This window comes from Watersipora subatra, chromosome 1 (genome assembly GCF_963576615.1).
Source record: "Watersipora subatra chromosome 1, tzWatSuba1.1, whole genome shotgun sequence".
In the NCBI taxonomy this organism is placed as follows: domain Eukaryota; kingdom Metazoa; phylum Bryozoa; class Gymnolaemata; order Cheilostomatida; family Watersiporidae; genus Watersipora; species Watersipora subatra.
Window position 1 is genome coordinate 7,375,897 of NC_088708.1, and position 21,570 is coordinate 7,397,466.

The 21,570-nt window shown below is 36.7% G+C and overlaps 1 protein-coding gene across 1 annotated transcript; it reads left to right on the forward strand.

Annotated features, from left to right (window-relative positions):
* Positions 1-7,163: 7,163 nt before the first annotated feature.
* Positions 7,164-21,490, forward strand: LOC137394415 (coagulation factor V-like). Its single transcript, XM_068081156.1, has 2 exons — positions 7,164-7,347; positions 20,517-21,490. Exons 1-2 carry the CDS (start codon positions 7,164-7,166, stop codon positions 21,488-21,490), a joined length of 1,158 nt encoding a protein of 385 aa, XP_067937257.1.
* Positions 21,491-21,570: the final 80 nt, after the last annotated feature.

Genomic DNA, 21,570 nt, shown 5'->3' on the forward strand with positions numbered 1-21,570 from the left:
GATCAATGATATACAGCCCAAATTGGGGCTGTATATCATTGATGTGATGCTGAATTGTAAAATATCAGAAAACGGCCAGCAGAAGTTTTGTTGATTATTTTAAAATGGTTAATGTAGCATAAATTAACTAAAATAAAGTTCTTGGAATCTGAAAACTTGCCATTTCCAGTAAAAATGTTACAAAATATAGTTGCACTATTTCACAACGCGCAGTCATGATTTTATAATTACTACGCCATGTTAAACAAAGCGCTTTACTATGAGTAATCCGGTTTGTTATTATTAAAGAAAGTAGTACGTAAGCCGCATGCATGTTTGCAAGTTGAAATGGAGAAAAAGGCTGCTACCTCATGTGCTTTTCACTGTCTGAAATCAGAAAATGACAACTGTAACGTGATTGTTTTATCATCAAAGCGGCTCGGCACTGCTGAGTCATATGCTCAGCAATATATTAACTATTATCTTGAGCCACAAAGGAGTTTATCCAGACTCTATTTGCAAGGACATTCTAAGAGACTAGGAGCATCATCATCTTCTACCACTACCAACACCTCTCAAGATATCACTATCAGCTGCCATGAGAAATGCTACAGCCATTTCACTCACAAGAAAACATTACAATCAGCTCAAAGGAGAACTGAAGTGAGTTGAGTAATACTATCTCAAACAACAATCTCCTTTGCTTATAGCCTTTGGAAGACGCCATGAGAGTAAAATAAAGTTGTCACTCTGGGAAAACATTCAGAAAGCAGAAACAAAAGCAGAAACAAGCTACAATCAAAATTCCCCATTTTATTTAAATACAATTTTATTTCGGATTTTTCGTTCAATCAGTATTACAAAAACGATCGTTTTTGTTTCTCAAAACGGCTTTTTTTGTTGTTGCTAGCAGAGACCATTCTATTGTAGTTTACTATTGGTAAAAAAATTAGATAACAAAAGACAATAAGCTAACCAGAAATCAGTTTATAAAAAACGTTCGCGTGGTGACATAATAGTCGCTCTGCCCACCAACGCCAGTATCGCAAAAGGGTTAAGGCTTATGTATATATGAGATGCAATTGTTTTACGCAGAGTACACAAAAGTCTAGTGTGTATGTGTAAAATGGTCTGACTCAGTGTTATCAAGTTACCTGGTTGAGAACTCGCCACCCCAGCTTGGCCTTTCATTCTATCATAATATAAACCTATTCTTTGCAAAAATGAAAGTAAGTTTGCACATTTTGCGTAATATCACCACAGCCAGAGACAGACCCAGCTGTCAATATTAATGAATCTCAATTGGGAAATGAGGGTATAGGGAAAACACCTAGGCCTGCTAAGAGAAAACGAGTGGCAAACCAGTGACCAATCTTACCTCCAATATGTATTCTGTGTCAGAAGGAACGCAAGTACAAGATTGGATGTGTAACCACTACTTTTGATAAACTCCGAAAAACCCAGTCCAAAACTGCAGGTATGTCAGTGAAGAATGTTTAAATAACCTGTGATAGCTGATTTGATCTAGTTGGTTTGATGGCATAGTATTATTATGGCGATATCATCCGATTTTGACCTACTAAAGGTAACCTGTGATTTATGGTATATGTTTGAGTTGTGCTATTGGTTGTGCTATTTTTCAAAGGTAAACTCCAGGACTGTGCAGAGATCCTTGGAGATGAACATATTTTGCAGGAGTTTAGCTGGAGTGATGCTGTCGCTCGAGAGCTGAAATACCATAAATCCTGCTATGATAAATATGTATATGACGCCGAAAGGTAAATTTCCTATTCTATTTCTTTTTAAGAATATTATTGTTGTTAATGCTTTATAGTCTCTGTGTGAACAGGTATTCTATCTTTGATATTTGTTTGTCATGTGAAACACTCAACACTGCAAAGCATGATTTTATTTAACAGATTACGCAGGAAAGATGATGTGGTATGTATAGAGTGTGTAAAATAATAGGTATAAAAGGTGTATGGTATATGTTGTGATTTGTGTGGCCTTCCGCTATCTAGATTGACAATCTATTTCAGTTGTAGTTTGAGGCAAAACAACAACCCCAAACATAGTGGCGCTGAACTAGATTAGATTATTAATAAATCTCAACTTGAGACTCTTTAATATGGTTAAGGATCATAATTATTTGGCAGGGGGAAATAACTCACCTCAAACATAAACCTATCAGTGCAATGTAATCTTAGTAGAAAAAACAGTTGATTTGTGTTATATAATTCTTCTTCGACATGGCTTCATTATTATCCTGCTAACATCTACACACCCTATGACTGCTAATAAAGAGCTTTCACATGCTTGTCTAACAATTTGATATAATGCGATTGCTGTTTATGGTATGAATTAACATCGCACATATATAGACTATTTCTGCAGATTAGCTGGTGGTAAAATAAACAACCCGAATCACCCTCCTGGACAGTCAAAATCAGAAGGACATGAAAGGTTTGTTGATATTGTGCGCACACGAGTGATCATGAACCACATGGTGGTAAAGTGGACTGATCTATATGAAGAATATGACAATGATGGATGATTACCCAGATGAAGTATGCCAGAGGTTAGTATGACTAGACCATTTTATATCATTTGGCTAATATATAATGTTAACTACCACCGCAGAACATGTTTTGCTCTTTTGTGCGAGGTGCAAACGGTGATGGGCTTATGGCTGGCAATGCATTGTTGTTATTAGCACAACAGCAAGTGATTGCTATGTCATGAGGTCTGATTGTAACTTAATGTCATTTTGTTAGGTCAAACAGATTGAAAGATAGACTGTGCAAATCCATTCCAAACCTGAGATTCAAGGTTATTGATGAAACGAGGTCACACTATATTTGTGCATCAGATTCTGAGCCTCAGTTTAGTCAACCACTTACGAGTATGAATTTTAGCGACAGCTCTGATTCAGATATGAATGAAATTGATCTCTCAAGAAACCTAAGGTTAGGTGACTCGATTGAAAGAATGATATATCATGTAGCTCAAACCATATGCCATGACATTAAGCAACTCCCTCAAAACATGATGGGCTGGCCACCCTCTTTTTCAGAGCTGGGGGGTTGATGCTTCAAGAAAACATGTCCCAGAGTCCCTGTATAACATCATTGCCCTCATCGTTGGTACAATAAGAGATGTTCCTCAGCCTAATACTCAAGTGTCAGTTCCATCTTCCAAATAAGACAAACAGATTCTTTCTGCCAGGATATCGTCACCTCTGCTACAAAAGGGAAAGTTATGACACCAAAGTCTTACCTTTGTGGTTTGACCCTACGCCACTACAACATCAGCAAGACCCCTGCTAATCTCATTTCTGGATATGGTTACGCAGCGGGTTATGGAACACTTGTTGGTCTAGAAACTGCTGCAGCTATGGCAAATATGGATGTTGAAGTACAATCTGGATTCAGAAAAGAAGTCCCAACTGTGATCTGCATGGATAACCTTGACTTTAGCAAGGAGACTAAAACAGGTGCAGGTACAAGCCACTTTGTCAATGGTATCATGATTCAAAACGCAGGCCCAGAAAAGTATTAGTCGAAAAGATATTCCCAAGATGGTGAAAAAGTTGCCTGAGCAAGAAAATAATATCACTCCAACAACACACAAAACCAAAGATCGTCATGGTCTGACAGGATTAGATTATTAGCCTACCATAAATAACACTCAGATAATGAAAGATGGCAATCTCCTGGATCTTGGTTATGTCTTAGCCAAAAACGTAAACCCTATGCCGATGCCTAGCTGGAAACATTATCATCAAAAGTCGCCAAGTTCATCATCTGAAAAAAACATTACCAAGTCAGCTATTCATTACCTAAATCCCATAATGACCCCAGCCACAGAAATAAATACTATTAACACTATCCTAACCAATGCCCTTCAAATTTCAAACAAGCTAAAGCTTACCAAAATTACATTGGTGTTTGATCAGGCCATCTATGCCAAAATAAAGGAGCTACGTTGGCGCAACAAAGAATATACTAAGAGATTCATTGTGAGGCTTGGTGAGTTTCACACAGCCATGTCATACATGGGAATTATCGGAAAGCGATTTGGTTCTGCTGGCTTATCAGATCTGCTTATAGAAGCAGAAGTTGTTGCCCCTGGCTCAATTAATGGGGTTTTATCTGGAAAACACTATAACAGGGTGTTTTGAGCCTACAGACTTGTCTATGAAGCTCTCACCAGGTCACAAATCAATGTATTCTTAGAGACTCTTGATGAAGATAAAGCCAGCAAATATAGGCAACTAGGACAGGTACTGTCTGAAACATTCACTCAGCCTGGCATGCTTGACAATGTTGTCCTACAACAGTTTGGAGTAGAGTTCAATAACTTTGTTGCTGACAGAAGGAAGCAGAGTGTGACCTTTGATTTCTGGTCCAGCTTCATCAACATGACCCAACTACTACTGCTATTTATCAGAGGAACTAGAAGCTCCAACTGGGACCTCAACCTGGCTGTTACTCCTGAGATGCTCCCGTGGTTCTTTGCCTACAACCATACTAACTATAGCAGGTCTGTATGAATGTGATGTTGATGTACATGCCGCTAACCTGCAAACCATGAGTGTGATTTCGAGAGGCTTTGCTGCGTTTACATAGACTTTTGTGCTAATGAATTTCCATTTGCTGCTTATTTTCAAGGTTTCTACCAGCTTATCATGCAGAGATGATGGCATTGTCAGATGTTGACACTGACATTGTAAAAGCTACTTTCACAACTCAGAAAACTTGTCTCCCCTTCTCGGGTACAGCTGTCGACCAGACAATCGAGCAGACCCTAAACAAATCCTGCAAGACATCTGGTAAAAAGAAAGGCATTACATTACACCCAGGTATGCATTGCTTACAAAGATTAATATATCATAGAATAATACACGGCACAAGTTACTGGAAAAAACATGTTGCTTATGTAAGAATACCATAGATATATATTATGAAAACCTACTTTGTAAATTACCATAGATATAAGCCTTTTATGTTTGGTTTTCAGTGCATACAAATTTTTTCGACAGGTGCCATTCAACGATGGATCATGGCTCAGCCGTACAAGGCTGCGGTTGCAGAGTTGGCGGAGGAAATGGCAGGGCTATCTACGTCTGATCCAGCTGTAAGACACGCTGATGACACCTCAAGTGAAGAGGATATTAAGTGCTTGCTCACAATTATTGACACAATGATGAACCCATTCGCTCCCACAATAGAAGGAACAGAGCTGCTCAACATCAGTAATGGCACAGTGGCTACTGCTGCTGCAATGTCGGATATGATTACAGCCCATTAAAAAGGAGCTGAACAGTATCAATCATTCTGTAAAGAGTGACTCAATGAATACAGCAAGGAGTTGTTCATGCCAATCCCAAAGATCAATCTCAAAGACTTCTCAACCAAGGCCAAACCAAGTGAAGCTGCAGAGAAAACCGCTTCACAGCAGCGACAAATGTTTTCTAGAATTCTAGTGGCAAGCCAATCAAGAAACATCAATCTCAAAGATATTCTCAGCTATTCATTGAGTGAGAAACCCCCATCAATCGCTTCGTCAAACAGTTTCCTGGTAAAAACGAATAAAGCTGAACTGCTGCACCACCTTGAACAAGAAGCAGGATACCCAAATCTACAACTGACTGGCAATATAGCTGTGTTCATTGATGCCATGGCTTTAATACGTTCTCTGTCATTCACTGATGTAAAGACATTTGAATAGCTTGGAGAGAAGGTCTGGGAAAGGATTATCAGCATTGCAAGTTTGCATAGTGCCTCAAGGGTTGACTGGGTTGTTGATTCATATCTAAATCATAGCATCAAAGATGTTGAGAGAGCCAAGCGAGGTTCAACCCAGCAAGGCATCAAGTTGACATCAGGCACCCAAAAGATACCTGTCGGAATGCAAGCCTACTTTGCAAACTCAACAAATAAAGAAGAACTGCTGGAATTCCTATATAGCAAATTCACAAAGAACACTGAAAGTCTGAATGTTTTTGTGACTAACAAACAGCTGTATACTTCTTCCTACTCACCATTCCACCCAATCCACAATGGAGATTTCTGATTTAGAAACCACCCAAGAGGAGGCTGATACCAGGCTGCTTTTTCACTGCAAGCATGCTGATGGGATGCGTGGGCTTGGAGGAGAATTTGATAAACTGATCATCACATCCCCAGATACAGATGTGGCTATCATAGCCTTAAGGGTGATGGGTCAGTTCAACTGTACAGTTGGCCGCTCAACTGGGACAGCTAATAACATATGGATCGTAGATCTAACAGCTATACATTCATATTTTGGGGATTTGTTTTGCAAATCATTACCATATATACACACAGTCGCCGGCTGTGATTCAACCAGCACATTTTTCCGAAAAGGGAAGAAAAAAGCTTGTAAAATCATCAAGGACAATAAAGAAATGCTTGCTACCTTCAGCACTCTTACAACCACACCACTCAACACGCTAACAACTAACTGAAAATCTGGTCTGCTTAATGTGTGAAGTGTAAAGTCAGCTAGTAGTACCATTTCCTATGCACTCACAAATTACAGTTCATTGTAATGTCTATAGTTCGCTGCCACCACCGGGCCACGCATGAAACCCATTAACCTTGCCGAAACACATTAAAATGTCAGTTATGCCATAATTACACTGCTTATTAAAACATACTCATGCTGCCGCACTGGAAACGGTTTTTCTAAACGACTTCCACTGGTTTCCCTAATGGTGACATTGTACGTGCTGACTCATATTTGCTTTTACATATATATACGCCAGTTTCAGATTAGCCACGCAGTAGCAGTTTTAGTGCTGTGGGCAGCAAGTAACCCAGCACAAAAAGTTTTATTATCAATAAGTGACAAAATTATAAGTGAGAGACTAGCAGGCCTACGGAGGCAAAAGGTCAGTTTTGTTATATACCTATATGTATTTTATTTGACTAAATTGAATGCTTTTGTTTTAATGTGACTTTCATGTCAATTATATAATGTTTGTTTTATGTTATTATACTTTACACTGTAGTTTTATTGTGACATGTACTTTTGTAGACTTCACGGTCTATTCTGGCTATCAGTAAAATAAACAGTCATATCTACCAGAATACGATCAGTTCAGTTTAAACCACCGCAAAACCTGCTGTCATCTCGATTCGTGGCATTTTCGCTACATAATGTATAACACCAAGTGTCTTGCTGTCAATGATGCTCGCTACCCCCTATTTAACAGCGGAAATGCTGAACAAATACTACCACCAAATGATGATTGTCTTCAACAGCACATCAAGAGGGCCTGCTACCAAGCTGCAATATGGCTCCGCTGCCTGGATGCCAAGCCCAACATTCCTCCACCTCAAGGTAATGGCTGGCACATGACTAAAGAAGACGCACTAGAAATACAGTGGAACCTCGGTTCTCGAACGCTTTGCTTCTCGACCAACTCGGTTTTCGACCAAAAAATTTGAGATTTGTTCGTCTCGGATTTCGACCATAAATTCGGTTCTCGACCGAACCATGCGCATTTGAATTAAACATTCAGAACAGTTCCGGAAACAGCATGTTTATACGTTTAACGACGTTGTTATGAGCCACTTTCGGAAGGTTCTAAAAAATGGAGAGGTTTCACGTCATTAATTCTTTACAAAAAGGAGCCATCTGGGAGGACGTCGCCTCTACCTAAGAGATTTTCTAGGGACACAACTCCTCCAGTCGAGTTACCCTAAATTGTTTTGGAGGAGGATTCTTCTTCAAAGATGTGAAGTAAACGTGCCATTGCTGTTTCTATTTTCTTTTTCACACGATTTTTGACGTAACTGATCTGTTGCATTTTTTTGCTGTTTAATTATTAATTTCTGCAATTTTTTGTATTGTATCGTAACCTTTAATGTTTTTGATGTTTTAAGAGCAAAGCATATGAAGTGTTTACTTTTTGTTTTCTGTTTTCATCCTCATAGATAAAAAATCTTTTATTAAAGTTAAACACGATCTATATCTACCCGTTTTTATTTATAGTATGCGGTCTACAGTACAGTTTATGGTGTAAAATGTTAAAAAATAATTTGCCGAGGTTGTTAAATCGACTTGGAACGGATTAAAACTTATATATATTAATTCTAATAGAAAAACCTGTTTCGGGTCTCGAACAACTCGGTTTTCGACCAACCTTCTGGAACGGATTGTGTTCGAGAACCGAGGTTCCACTGTAACCTGGTATCAGAAATCTGTCATACCACCACAAGTTCTGAAAACGGTACATTGCAAGTGCAACAAAAATGGCTGCCGCCAAAGATGCTCATGTAAGATGGCCAACTCACCATGCTGCGACCTTTGTGGCTGCACCAATACAGAATGCACTAACAGGGGTGTGGAAGAGGATGAGGAGGATGATGATGAGGAAGATGAGAGCTAAATCCTATTAAGTTATCAATATGTATGTATTGTTATTTACCAAATCTTAATAAAAACCACAATTATTTGTTGAAGTTGTCTCCTTTGTGTCTGTAAAAAATACATTTAATAGCATAATCATACCTGCCAACTCTCACGCATTGGGCTTGAGACTCACGCATTCACCCCAAAGAAAAAATGAAAATGCGTGAGAAATGCGTGAGATTTTTGCCCCAATTTCCACAATTTTATATATACTATCATTGATACATCAATTGCCCCAAAACCAAATCTCACGCATTGCCCCACTCTTGGGTTGGCAGTTCTGAGCATAATGCATCTATTCACTTGTGTAATAGTTCAGCGACTAGGTATGAAATACATTGATATAATCACCTTATATATAAAACAAAGTTAAATACATGTAGTTGTTTAAAAGCCTTTAGGTCACCTTAGACTGCCACGCACACAGTACATGTGTAAATGGCAAATGTCGCCGCCAATAAATTTGACGCTGATTGAGGTATTGGCAACGTTGGCCATTCCGACAAGATGAATTTCTAAAGACATACATTACAGCTATCTTTTGGAGCAATCTTGCTCTGCTTTTGGTTTCCCAAACTAAAAACAATTCAACAATTCATCATCGCATGCACTGGACTATGTGTACTGAAATGGAATTCGCCCTGGTTAGGGGTAAATAATTCCCACTTCGGTAATTGGGGTCCTTTTCCCAGTGATTATTTAATCTGGTTGTCCTACGAGCCTACGTTAAAGATTCAGTAGCAATAACCAATAAACAACACCACGATTAAGATCAAGACAAGTCGAATTATTATTAAGCACCATATAGATATATCATATAAACGTTAGATTACCAGGGTTACCGTTAATACAAAATAACATAAAGGAAAGTCGTTAAAGCAAATAAATCACTGAAACACAGTATATAGTGAAAAAAGTTAGAGTGAATAAATATACGTCTTGATACAAAAACAGAAACGTTTCCTAGCTCTGCCAATTCAAGAGTGACTCTAAATTCTAAACACAACAAATCGGTCCTCGCTTTTACGAGACTTTCTTAAGAAAGCTAGCCTTAGTGCGAAAGCAGACTACTGCGGGGACAGGGCAGCTAACCAGTGGTTCATAGCCATTGAGTGTACACTCAATGGCTCTGAGTGGTTGTGGGTTCACGGCCAACAAGTCACAGAATCGAATACACTGACTCACTAAATCCGAAAATTCATAACAGTACTATACGCAGTTTGAAAGTTGGTTGTGTTGAATGTAGAATACATAGTTTTGATAGCGATCTTTAACAGAAAGCAAGTATGAGCGTTCACGCATCTGAAAGTTTTCTGCAAACTGCAGCAAAATAAAAAAATGTTCTTGTGATAAAGGGGCATTGTAGTTCGGCCCTAGCTTGTACATAAGTTGTAAAGAATTTCGGCTAACGTTTCAAATAATGAAACCTTCGGTGATTGGACAAAAAAACATGGGCTGATAAACTGTGTACTACAATTTCGTACCTGTAATTCGGTCTACGCCTCAAACAGTCTACGTTTATTACAGAAACCTTTGAATAAATTCGATTACAAGTAAACAATGCCATAGACTGGTGAAATGAGCACGATTTTCTCGTTAAATGCGCACTGCTAAATAGTTCTACTATCTGTCGCACAGCTTTATTGGCGTATTGTAGGCCGGTCTTAACTTTTATTAAACCAAGCTTTTCAAGCGTTTTGTGGCGATTTTTGGCCAAATTAATCTGTCTATTTGTGTATAATCCGATCAGACTGGTGAATTTTAAGATACTGTCGACAATTTACAAAGACTTGGTAACATATTTAAATATGCTTATACGTGTTTTATATTGTTATTATACTTTAACAGCTCTACAAAACGATGGCTAAATTTGTTGATGATATTTAGAAACAAGGGTTTGCGATGTTGTTGATGAAAAAATTTCGTAAGTTGTGTGCACATGCATTTATCACTAGAAATTCACTATGCAATATAGAAGTAAAATGCACTGATATTATTAGAATAACCAATATTATTATTAGAAATTCCACTGTCATACAGCCCACGACCAAAGAGATGGCCAGAGATATTGGCAAAAAAATAAAGGGTACTGATGGTTGAGAAATGCAATAATAGTAATCAAATGGCTCTGCAGTGCAATAGGATAACTGCAATGGTAGCTGTAATGTACTGGGTGTGGGTGTTATTATATACAACAATAAGCAATAATGAATGGAAAAGATGTTTATATTTTCCCCCTGCAATAGGAGAAATGCAATAGTGGCCAATATTAGAAGTAAAATGCACTGATATTCTTAGAATAATCAATTTTATTAATATAGTAATAATAGACAAACAATACACAATTTTGTTTACATTTCAAAACGTCATAGGTAACAATATCGAGAAGTTGTGGTATTTATATAGGTTTTTAGAAAATTTATTTAAAAAGTGTTTGGTCATGACAAACAACAACAATGAAAGGAAAATATTACACGTTTATATCTCTCCCTTGCAATAGGAGAAATGCAATGTTGGCCAATATTATAAGTAAAATGCACTGATATTATTAAAATAACCAATATTGTTAATATAGTAATACAGCAATAATAGAAAACCTATGAGCGTTCACGCGTCTCGAAGATTTCTGCAAACCGCAGCAAAATAAAAGCTGTTATAAAGCTGTAGGCCTAATTTACTGTAATGTATGTAATTCAACAACAATAAAGAAATATGTTTATTATAACTCTGAAATGCAAAATTAGAAGTAAAATGGCAAGCTACTGTGTACTATACACAGTTTGAAAGTTGGTTGCGTTGAATGTAGAATGGTTTTGATAAGCGATCTTTAACAGAAAGCGAGTAAGAATATTCACGCGTATAAAACTGTAGCAAAATAAAATATGCTCTCCGTCATGAAGGGGCGTTGTAGTTTGGCCCTAGCTTGTACATAAGTTGTAAAGAATTTCGGCTAACGTTTCAAACAATGAAACCTTCGGTGATTGGACAAAAAACATAGGCTGATAAACTGTGTACCACAATTTCGTACCTGTAAATCGGTCTACGCCTCAAACGGTCTACGTTTATTACAGAAACCTTCGAATAAATTCGATTACAAGTTAAAAATGCCATAGACTGATGAAATGAGCACGGTTTTCTCGTGAAATGCGCACTGCTAAATAGTTCTACAATCGGTCGCACGGCTTTATTGGCGTTTCAATTTTCGGTCTTAACTTTTATTAAACCGAGCTTTTCAAGCTTTTTGTGGCAATTTTCGTTTAGATTAATCTGTCTATTTGTGTATAATCCGATCAGATGGGTAAGTTTTAAGATATTATCGTAGGTTTACAAAGACTTGGTAACATATTTAAATAGGTTTAAATTTGTTTTGTATCGTTTTTATACTTTAACGACTCTACAAAACGATGGTTAAATTTGTTGATGAAATTTTGATACAAGGGTTCGTCTCATTGTTGATGAATAATTTTCGGGAGTTGTGTGCACATGTGCATTTATCATAAATCTCCCAACCAATCGCTTCGCTCGGTTTGGTCGTGGGAATATAAAACCGATGCACATTTTGTTTACATTTCAAAACGTCATAGCTAACAATATCAATAAGTTGTGATATTTATATAGATTTTTAGAAAATCTGTGCTACGTAGTCATTGTTCTGTAGTCATCCAAACTTATAATTAACTACTGTAATAATCTCATAAGAATCGTTAGAAAAAAATATCATCATCATTTCCTTTACTTACACTGCGTTGGACATCAGTTAGAATACCAAAGTACTCAAAAGTGTCTAAAATGTCAGTTACTTTGAAATCGGCAAAAATGAAACGATTTCAGTACTCCTACGTATATTGCAGAAACCTTCGGCAATTCGACAATGCTATAGACTGGTGAACAGTGCACGTTATTTTTTCGTGAAATGCGCACGACTTAATCGTTCTATTCTTTGTCGCTCGGCGTTTCAATTTCCGGTCTTAACTTTGATAAAAGTAAGGCTTAGCAAGTTTTAATAACGATTTTCGGCCAAATAAATCTGTCTATTTGTGTATAATCCGTTCAGATGGGTAAGTTTTAAGATAATGTCGACACTTTTCAAAGACTTGGTAATATATTTGAATAGGTTTATATGTGTTTTGCATCGTTATTATACTTAAACGACTCTACAAAACGATGGTTAAATTTGTTGATGAGATTTCGAAACGAGGGTTTGCGACGTTGTTGATGAATAATTTTCGTAAGTTGTGTGCACATGCATTTATCATAAAAACTCTCAAACTTCGCTCCGCTCATCAGGTCGTGGGATAAAAACTCTCAAACTTCACTCCGCTCATTTGGTCGTGGGATTATTATTATTATTGGCTGCTCCATAATTATTTCTATTGGTGACCAAAGCATATATCTATTAATAGTGTAAGCTAACTCGCAATACACCTTTCTCAAATGGTTTTTTACAAATATTGCTTATTGCAAACCTGCCTTAGATACAAGAGATTGATGGATCTGCTACATACAACTACATGAACAGTTACCAGGTTAGCAGTAATTAAAAATATCTAATTCTGTTCTCTAAAAAGCATTATTGCTATGATGAGTTTTATACAATTGAAGGTTGCTTTGTTATCCTACAGAAAGTTGCAAAAAACAGCTTTTAATATTTACTTTTTTTATTAATATACTAATACAGGTGAGGCCATGTGGTGCAAGAATAGAAAGAGTTGACAGCATGGGCTTTTAGAATATGGTCTTAATCATTCATATTTCTCAATCTAATTAGGTTTCAACTGATCTTTAGCATAAAACTCTTGAATGTTTTTTTTTGGATAATAACTTCTCATTTTATAAGCTTTAGCTTATTCATTCAACTTCAAGTCATTCAACTTCATTCAGCTTATTATCGATAGCAAAATTAAAGATTCTTTATTTGTGAGTTGTTCTTTCTAAAATTTGCATGAAACAGGTATGATAACTCCAAATAGGAAGAATAGAGGAAGTGGTGGATATGCTAAGATCCTAGCCCAGGGCTGATACTCTGAAAGAAACACCCGCCTGGATAGGCCCAAACTTGGATATTGTACCCCCAATCACCTGGTTGGTCAATTGAATTTAGATATCGTACCCCCAATCACCTGGTTGGTCAATTTGAAATACACCCCCTAAACACTGGAAGTTCCTTAGAGGGTGCCCAGGTTCCACGCCCCGCTAAACATCCAATATGATTCATGCATTAATAAAGCAGAAAAAAGCTACAAACACAATTCCCAATTTTATTTAAATACGTTTTTATTTCGGATTTTTCGTTTGTTTAGTATTGCAAAAACCATTGTTTTTTTCTTCTGCAAACGGCTTATTTTTTGTTGCTAACAGAGACCAATACACTATAGTTTACTATTGGTAAAAAAATTAAACTAAAAAAGGCAATTAGCTAACCATAAATCAATTTATAAAAACCGTCCGTGTGGCAACATAATAGTCGCTCTGCCCACTGGCGTTAATATTGCAAAACGACAAATTGTCGTTATGCCTGCAAAAGAGTCAATAGAACTGTTTCCAAACATCAACCATCAGATCATCATTTTCATTTACAAAGGAAAACATAATGAATATCAATGAAAGAAATATCATTGCATTCCTTCTGAGTATATTGCTCAAGGGTTGCTAAGATAATGCAGTGTCAACTGTCTCTTTTTCCTTACGTTCCCTTCAGCAAGCATGCAGATTTTAATGCAATCTGCATTAAAAGGAAGACTGGAATTTCGGTGCAATTTCTTGGTATTACTTTGGCTGAATAAAACCTTAATGAGCATGGGCCCTTTCACTGGCTTGGCTGTGGAACCCCCCCCCCCCTAAAGTAGCAAATTCACTGACAGTGCCCCATGGTCTGAAAACCACCCCTAAAACGCGATTTTGGGCCGAACCTAAGGGGCCTTTTAGGGGGAGTATCAGCCCTGGGGATCCTAGTATGCATATCTACTCATGCCAACCCTAGTAACTCCATTTCACTTTAGGGCTTTATACTTTTAACATATATTATCATAAGTCAAGGTTAAAATAAATTAGTTGAAGAAAACTTGAAGTTCCAGAAGCTTTAGCCAATACAGTAACACAAAAATTAGATACAGTAATATGGAAGTTAGATACAGTAACACTGAAGTTAGATACAGTAACACAAAACCTTGATACAGTAACATAAAAGTTAGATACAGTAACACAGAAGTTAGATACAGTAACATGGAAGTTAGATACAGTAACACAAAAGTTAGATGCAGTAACACAAAAGTTAGATACAGTAACATAGAAGTTAGATACGGTAACATGGAAGTTAGATACAGTAACACAAAAGTTAAATACAGCAATGTAGAAGTTAGATGCATTAATACAGAAGCTTGATACAGTAACATAAAAATTAGATACAGTAACACAGAAGTTTGATACAGTAACACAGAAGCTTGACACAGTAACACAGAAATTAGATACAGTAACACAGAAGTTAGATACAGTAACACAGAAGTTAGATACGGTAACATGGAAGTTAGATACAGTAACACAAAAGTTAAATACAGCAATGTAGAAGTTAGATGCATTAATACAGAAGCTTGATACAGTAACATAAAAATTAGATACAGTAACACAGAAGTTTGATACAGTAACACAGAAGCTTGACACAGTAACACAGAAATTAGATACAGTAACACAGAAGTTAGATACAGTAACACAGAAGTTAGATACAGTAACACAAAAGTTAGATACAGTAACGCAAAAACTAGAACAATGATTTCTTTTTAATTTTGAAAAACTTTAAAAATTGCTATAGTTAAATTCAGCTCTAATTATTTTATTTTCAGAGATTAATAAGGAATTATTTACTAAAAAATATAAGGACATCACATAGAAGCATACAGAATGGGAGTAGCAAGTCACTCAGTAAAATGAATTTATTGTTGTTTGGTGTTGACTCAATTAAGGGTAATAGATTCTGTTAACATCTGCATGTATATCCCACATGTTTACCATATTGCATGTATATCACACCCGGTCTGTGTGAAGCATCGAAAGTGTATTAGCATCAGCCGTCAATAGCTTGAAAAATTAGAGAGTTCATAAAATCTCATGTCAGTTACTAAAATGTTAAATCCCAAAACTAGCTGAAGAAGAGTTCCATCTCATTTCTTGAAATAATGATTTCCAGACAATTCTAAACAATAACAAGACCAATATAGTGTTGTGGCATAAGTACTTTAGCTTGGGAGGCAAGAAAAGCTCAGCGGCCACAGACGCATAATGTTCTGATCATTATTCAGTAGTGTTTCTTGACGGGGGGGGGGGGGGGGGTCAAAATTGCTAGGTTTTCACTTTCATGTAAGTGAGAGTATGTAAGCATTCTCAGAGATACCTCTAACTTTCAGTCAACCAAATGCTCTACCAATTCATTTATATGCCAATAAACTGTCGATAATAAATTTTCTCTCCTAATTGTTTATTGCACTTTATATAATTATTCTTGATATTATCGTTGACTATGGCAAAGCCTTACAGAAATGAGAAAGTTGGGCTAATGGCTATACAACGTTTTCAATTTATGATGGTATAACTTGTATAAGAGAACATAGAGGGAACAGAATGCTGTCAATAGCCTTGCTAGGTATAGATGGTTTTACCAACAATCCAAAATTGACTTAAATAAGTAAGTAGAACTCTATCCATCCCAAATTGTTGGAAAACAGAAAAAAATGTAACATAAATTCAGCTGTTTGTTACAAAGTTCGTCCATCTCTGTTGTAGTTTTTGCTCATTTCATTTGACCAACAATGTCGCCCTTGCCGGTATGCTATCTCCATGCACATATTGCCTGTTTTTTTAACCTGAAAGCTGTTTTTTTGTAGTTTTTAAATTTTTTTCCACCTTTTTTTGAGCAAACATTTTATTTGAAATTATAAATATTGAGCTAGCAATCATCTATGGCTCTTTAAGGTAGTCATGTTGTCTGAACAAGTGATGATGGTTTTTTACTTGCTTAGCAAAGTCATCATTCTAATTTTTTGCTGTTACAGCAAACAGATTAGATGAAAACATAAGCCAGTGATTTCCTGATTATCTTCATTTCTTTTTCAATCAGTAGCCCTTGTGATTATAAACTCAGATTAATCTCTCATATATATTATTAGAGACATCAGCCACATCTCCGCATTACAACATTCAGTGTGTTTGTTTGTTTTATTTGGTTTGTGATTCTAAAAATCGTGGCATAGCTAGTTCAAGAAAACAACCGATGACAAGAGTAGGCATATAAATAGCTTGAGTTCTTTATGTCTATATACTTTCTTTAAAACTGGCCTAGTTTAACAATGACAGTACAGTTGATGAGGTATGCCACTGAAGCTCTTGTTGACCCAATTTTAGAAGAACTGCATGACATATTTTTTAGCTAAACGGAAAAGCGACACTTTTGTAATGACTGGCCTTTATTCTAGCTTTTTCATGTTAAGGTTCCTTTCCTTCAGGGTAATATATATTTTACATCAATTGAAGTTCAGGACATGAAATGCAATTATTTAAATTAGAAAATTTTTGTCAGAGCTGATCTTATAAAAGAAAAAAAATAGAAATGAGTAATTGTCGCAACAAACCCAAACCTCTAACTATCGACCATTTCTGTTTTGTTAGAAAGAACAAGCAGACGTACTGCTGTCTTTCCTATTATTGAGTCATCGTTGTTGTCTCTACTGTTTTTAGTTTTGTCATTGACAATGCCATCCAAGTCAATTTTTATCTCAGAACTACAAGTATAAGCTCTACTAACGACCACCCAATCGTTGTAGCGATAGCACTACTAGCAACTAGTACTAAAACTGCTAGAAATATAGCCTAGTTAGCGATTAGCAAATAATAACCCTGAAATTGCTGGCAAAAATAGCTTTACTAGCAACTGGCAAATGCTAGTTAGGGCCAATAACCTGCAAGTCAGCTAAAAATAAAGAATATTCGTACTCTCTTCTTTAGCTTCAAAACAACATGTACGTGTCTCCTAGTGAATGACTATTTGACTAACAACCAGGTAAATAATTAGGAGATGCAGTTATATAGTCTCCACTAAACGGAAAGAACACTCAAGCATGCAGTAATCTTATAGAATCATATGTTGTTGTTAAGAATTTGCTAGGTTATTAGGTCAGCCATATTGCAGGTGTTGTCATAACCACCATCTACGCATATCAAAACTCAGATTAGAAGATTCAGCTTACAAATATTTTGATCAAACTTAAAGCTATGGAATTTGTGATTGGTATAAATATTTGCTTGTGGTTCATATCACGAGGAAGAAAATACATCATTTGGGAATTTCTGAACGAACGCAAACTGTTTACTTTCAGAATATGGAAGTAGAGATAGGCACTGTTATTAATGGAAAGCTCACAGATGCTTTATTCGTGAGTTGTTCTCTCTCAAATTTGAATAAGCCAGGCGTGACAACTTCAAACAAAAGGAGTAGAGGAGGTGGTGAATATGTTTAGGATTACTGTGATCCTAGTGTGCACATCTACTGACTCCACCCTTATTAAACAAGATTAACCCATTAACTTTATTTAATTATTTTATTTCATGTTTTCCATATATTTTTTCTAAGCCAAGGTTGAAAAAATTTGATTTCAAAATAAAACTTCAAGCTTCGAAAGATTTTGTCGATACAGTAACGTAAATGTTAGAACAATGATTCTTTATGAGGAAAACAAAAATCTCATGATAAGCCTTTAAAATTATCAGAAAAGGTAAAAGATGCTCCTACTCTGATGACATCACTTTATAATGTTTGGTTGTGATTAATAATAAAAAGAAACGGTTTACATGAAGCTTATAGCTTCAGCCTTGTAAGAGTCGGAAAATGTTGAACACTAGTGAAACTCTGTTGTATTGTGAGCAGTAACCAAACATATAGATACATTTTTAAACCTCTAAGCAGATTTAAGTGAATCTGAATGTCTGCATTAGATTTATCTCTGTTACTGGAGAATTTTTGAATAATTTTTTTTCTATTACTGACACTAACTACTTACGCGTAGCTATAGATATAATTCTGCGACTTTCATGAGGGGTTAGTAGGATCTCTTAACATCTCTGCTTTGTACACTCAGATGAATCGCATGACTCCTTTAGAACTACAATATCTTAACCTCGAGGATAATATATTTGATTCAGCCTCTAGGTATTGAATTATAGTTTGACTTTCCTTTATTTGAAGAAACATCGTTTCATTATATTGAAGCTTCATCGTAGCAATTCGAGCTCGGTTGCTCAGTTTAGAGAACAAACCAGAAGTGAGAATAGATGAAAAGTTAAAATGACCGTGTAATAGTCCTAGAACACCCTCATTTTGTTTTATATTTTAACAGACCCAAATCCTGCTCTCAGACAGTTCAAAGTTTCCATTGCATCATCTCCAGTTGTTTACCCTTTGATCCTTGCTGCTCTATCAAGTAGAATGTTTCACATAAAAACTCCTATTTTTTGTGCAATAAATACTTGGATCTGGTGCTAAGTGCATATCCACCTTTAGTCTTTGTGCTCTCAGAACCAGAGCACTAAACTGTAAAGCTACGCAAGCAAAATTATTCAGAGTTGATGATGTGATCATGTCGCCATATTGGTATTTTCTTTCCCTTTTGATTCGGTGATGGTGGAAGAGAATGCCTGCGCTGTATTTAAGTACTTACATGCGTATTTAAGCGTGTTGTCCATAATGACAAGGCTAATTCTGGTTAATGGGACATAATTTGGCACCCAAACTGTTTGTCACCAGTTTATTAGCGAGGAGGTCATACATCCCATACTAGCCTACGCAACATGATAGATTTAAATTTAGACAAAGCCACAAGTTGTACAAATTTTATTAAATACATACATGAAGCTCTAACTGTAAGCAAAGTCGCTACCTCTATTATCTAATGATTTAACATACAGATATTCTTCCATAGAAGTTACCAACAGATATCCTTCCATGAACTTTAACTATAAGCATTACCCATAGATATTACAGATTACAGGCAGTCCTCTATGGATGCTACCAACAGACAGCCTCTGATAGATGTAATCTATATACATCGCCTATACATATTCTCTATACACATCACCTATACATATTACCTACACACATTACCCATACATATTAATACATGCATAAATATTACCTACAGAATATCTCCCATAGAGATCATGAAAAGCTAGATTTAGGAAACACTAATGTGAAGGCTGACTGTGATGCCAAGAGCTCTGTCCTTTACGTAAAGCTATTAATAACTTTTTGCATATGCTCTGTACAAAGTATTTCTGCGTATATAGCACTAATTAGCCTGTTTTGACAAACTGTTGTTTTTGCAGAGCTGTCCTCTGTCGAGCGCGGCGAGCAAAACAACAGCTTGTCACAAGACGTACTGCACCTGGTGCATCAGCTGCACTTATAGAGAGTTGTTTTCTTCCACCTATGCGGCTTGGTTGCGATGTTATGTTGGTTGCTCCATTGATAATCAAAACAAATTTCGCGCAAAAATTTATATAGAAAGAAAAAAAGCTTACACCGTTTAACCAGCGACCAGTCTCTGCGGTAAACTTTAGTAGAACTTAAGAACTTAGGCAACAACAGCGACTAAACATGTCGTTATTTGTGTGCTCAGTCAATTTTATTTCTATTTTTGTATCAGTTAGTTTTATTTGTTCTTATAGATTTTATATTTAATTTATTTTATTCTCAAGTTCTACTAAAGCTTACAACAGAGACTGGTCTTTGGTTAAACGTTGTGATCTAATTTTTTTCTACATAGATTTTTGCGAGAAATCCGTTATGATTACCAATGGAGCGACCGCCATAACATCGCAGCCAAGCCGCGTAGACGGAAGAGAACAACTCCCTTTCAGTGCAGCTGATGCATCAGGTGTAGTACGTCTTGTGACAAGCTGTTGTGTTGCTCGCCTGCTCAACGGAGGGACAACTCTGCAAAAATAACAGTTTGTCAAAACAGGCTAAGCACTAATATGAGCAAAAGCTAAACAATTTTGACGCATACAAAAAGATTAAGCCTACAAAGATTATCTGAGACTCCCACCTATCACAGATGATCTGAGACTATCGCCTACCACAGATGATCTGAGGCTTTCACCTATCACAGATGATCTGAGACTCTCACCTATCACAATTGATCTGAAACTCTCACCTATCACAGAATATCTGATACTCCCACCTATCACAGATGATCTGAGACTCTCACCTATCACAGATGATCTCAGACTCTCACCTATCACAGATGATCTGAGACTCTCACCTATCACAGACTATCTGATACTCTCACCTATCACAGAATATCTGAGACTATCACTTATCACCGATGATCTGAGACTCTCACCTATCACAATTGATCTGAAACTCTCACCTATCACAGAATATCTGATACTCCCACCTATCACAGATGATCTGAGACTCTCACCTATCACAGATGATCTCAGACTCTCACCTATCACAGATGATCTGATACTCTCACCTATCACAGACTATCTGATACTCTCACCTATCACAGAATATCTGATACTCCCACCTATCACAGATGATCTGAGACTCTCACCTATCACAGATGATCTCAGACTCTCACCTATCACAGATGATCTGAGACTCTCACCTATCACAGACTATCTGATACTCTCACCTATCACAGATAATCTGAGGCTTTCACCTATCACAGATGATCTGAGACTCTCACCTATCACAATTGATCTGAAACTCTCACCTATCACAGATGATCTCAGACTCTCACCTATCACAGAATATCTGATACTCTCACCTATAACAGATGATCTGAGACTATCACTTATCACCGATGATCTGATACTCTCACCTATCACAGATAATCTGAGGCTTTCACCTATCACAGATGATCTGAGACTCTCACCTATCACAGATGATCTGAGACTCTCACCTATCACAGATGATCTGAGACTCTCACCTATCACAATTGATCTGAAACTCTCACCTATCACAGATGATCGGAACCTTTCCTATCACAGATTATCTGAGACTCTCACCTATCATAGATGATCTGAGACTTTCACCTATCACAGAATATCTGATACTCTCACCTGTCACAGATGATCTGAGACTCTCACCTATCACAGATG

Excerpts from the sequence above, each read along its gene's own strand:
- LOC137394415 (XM_068081156.1), top strand. The coding sequence starts at position 7,164 with ATGTATAACACCAAGTGTCTTGCTGTCAATGATGCTCGCTACCCCCTA. Across the intron at positions 7,348-20,516 it reads CAACATTCCTCCACCTCAAG|ATGATCTGAGACTATCGCCT; the intron begins GTAATGGCTGGC and ends CACCTATCACAG.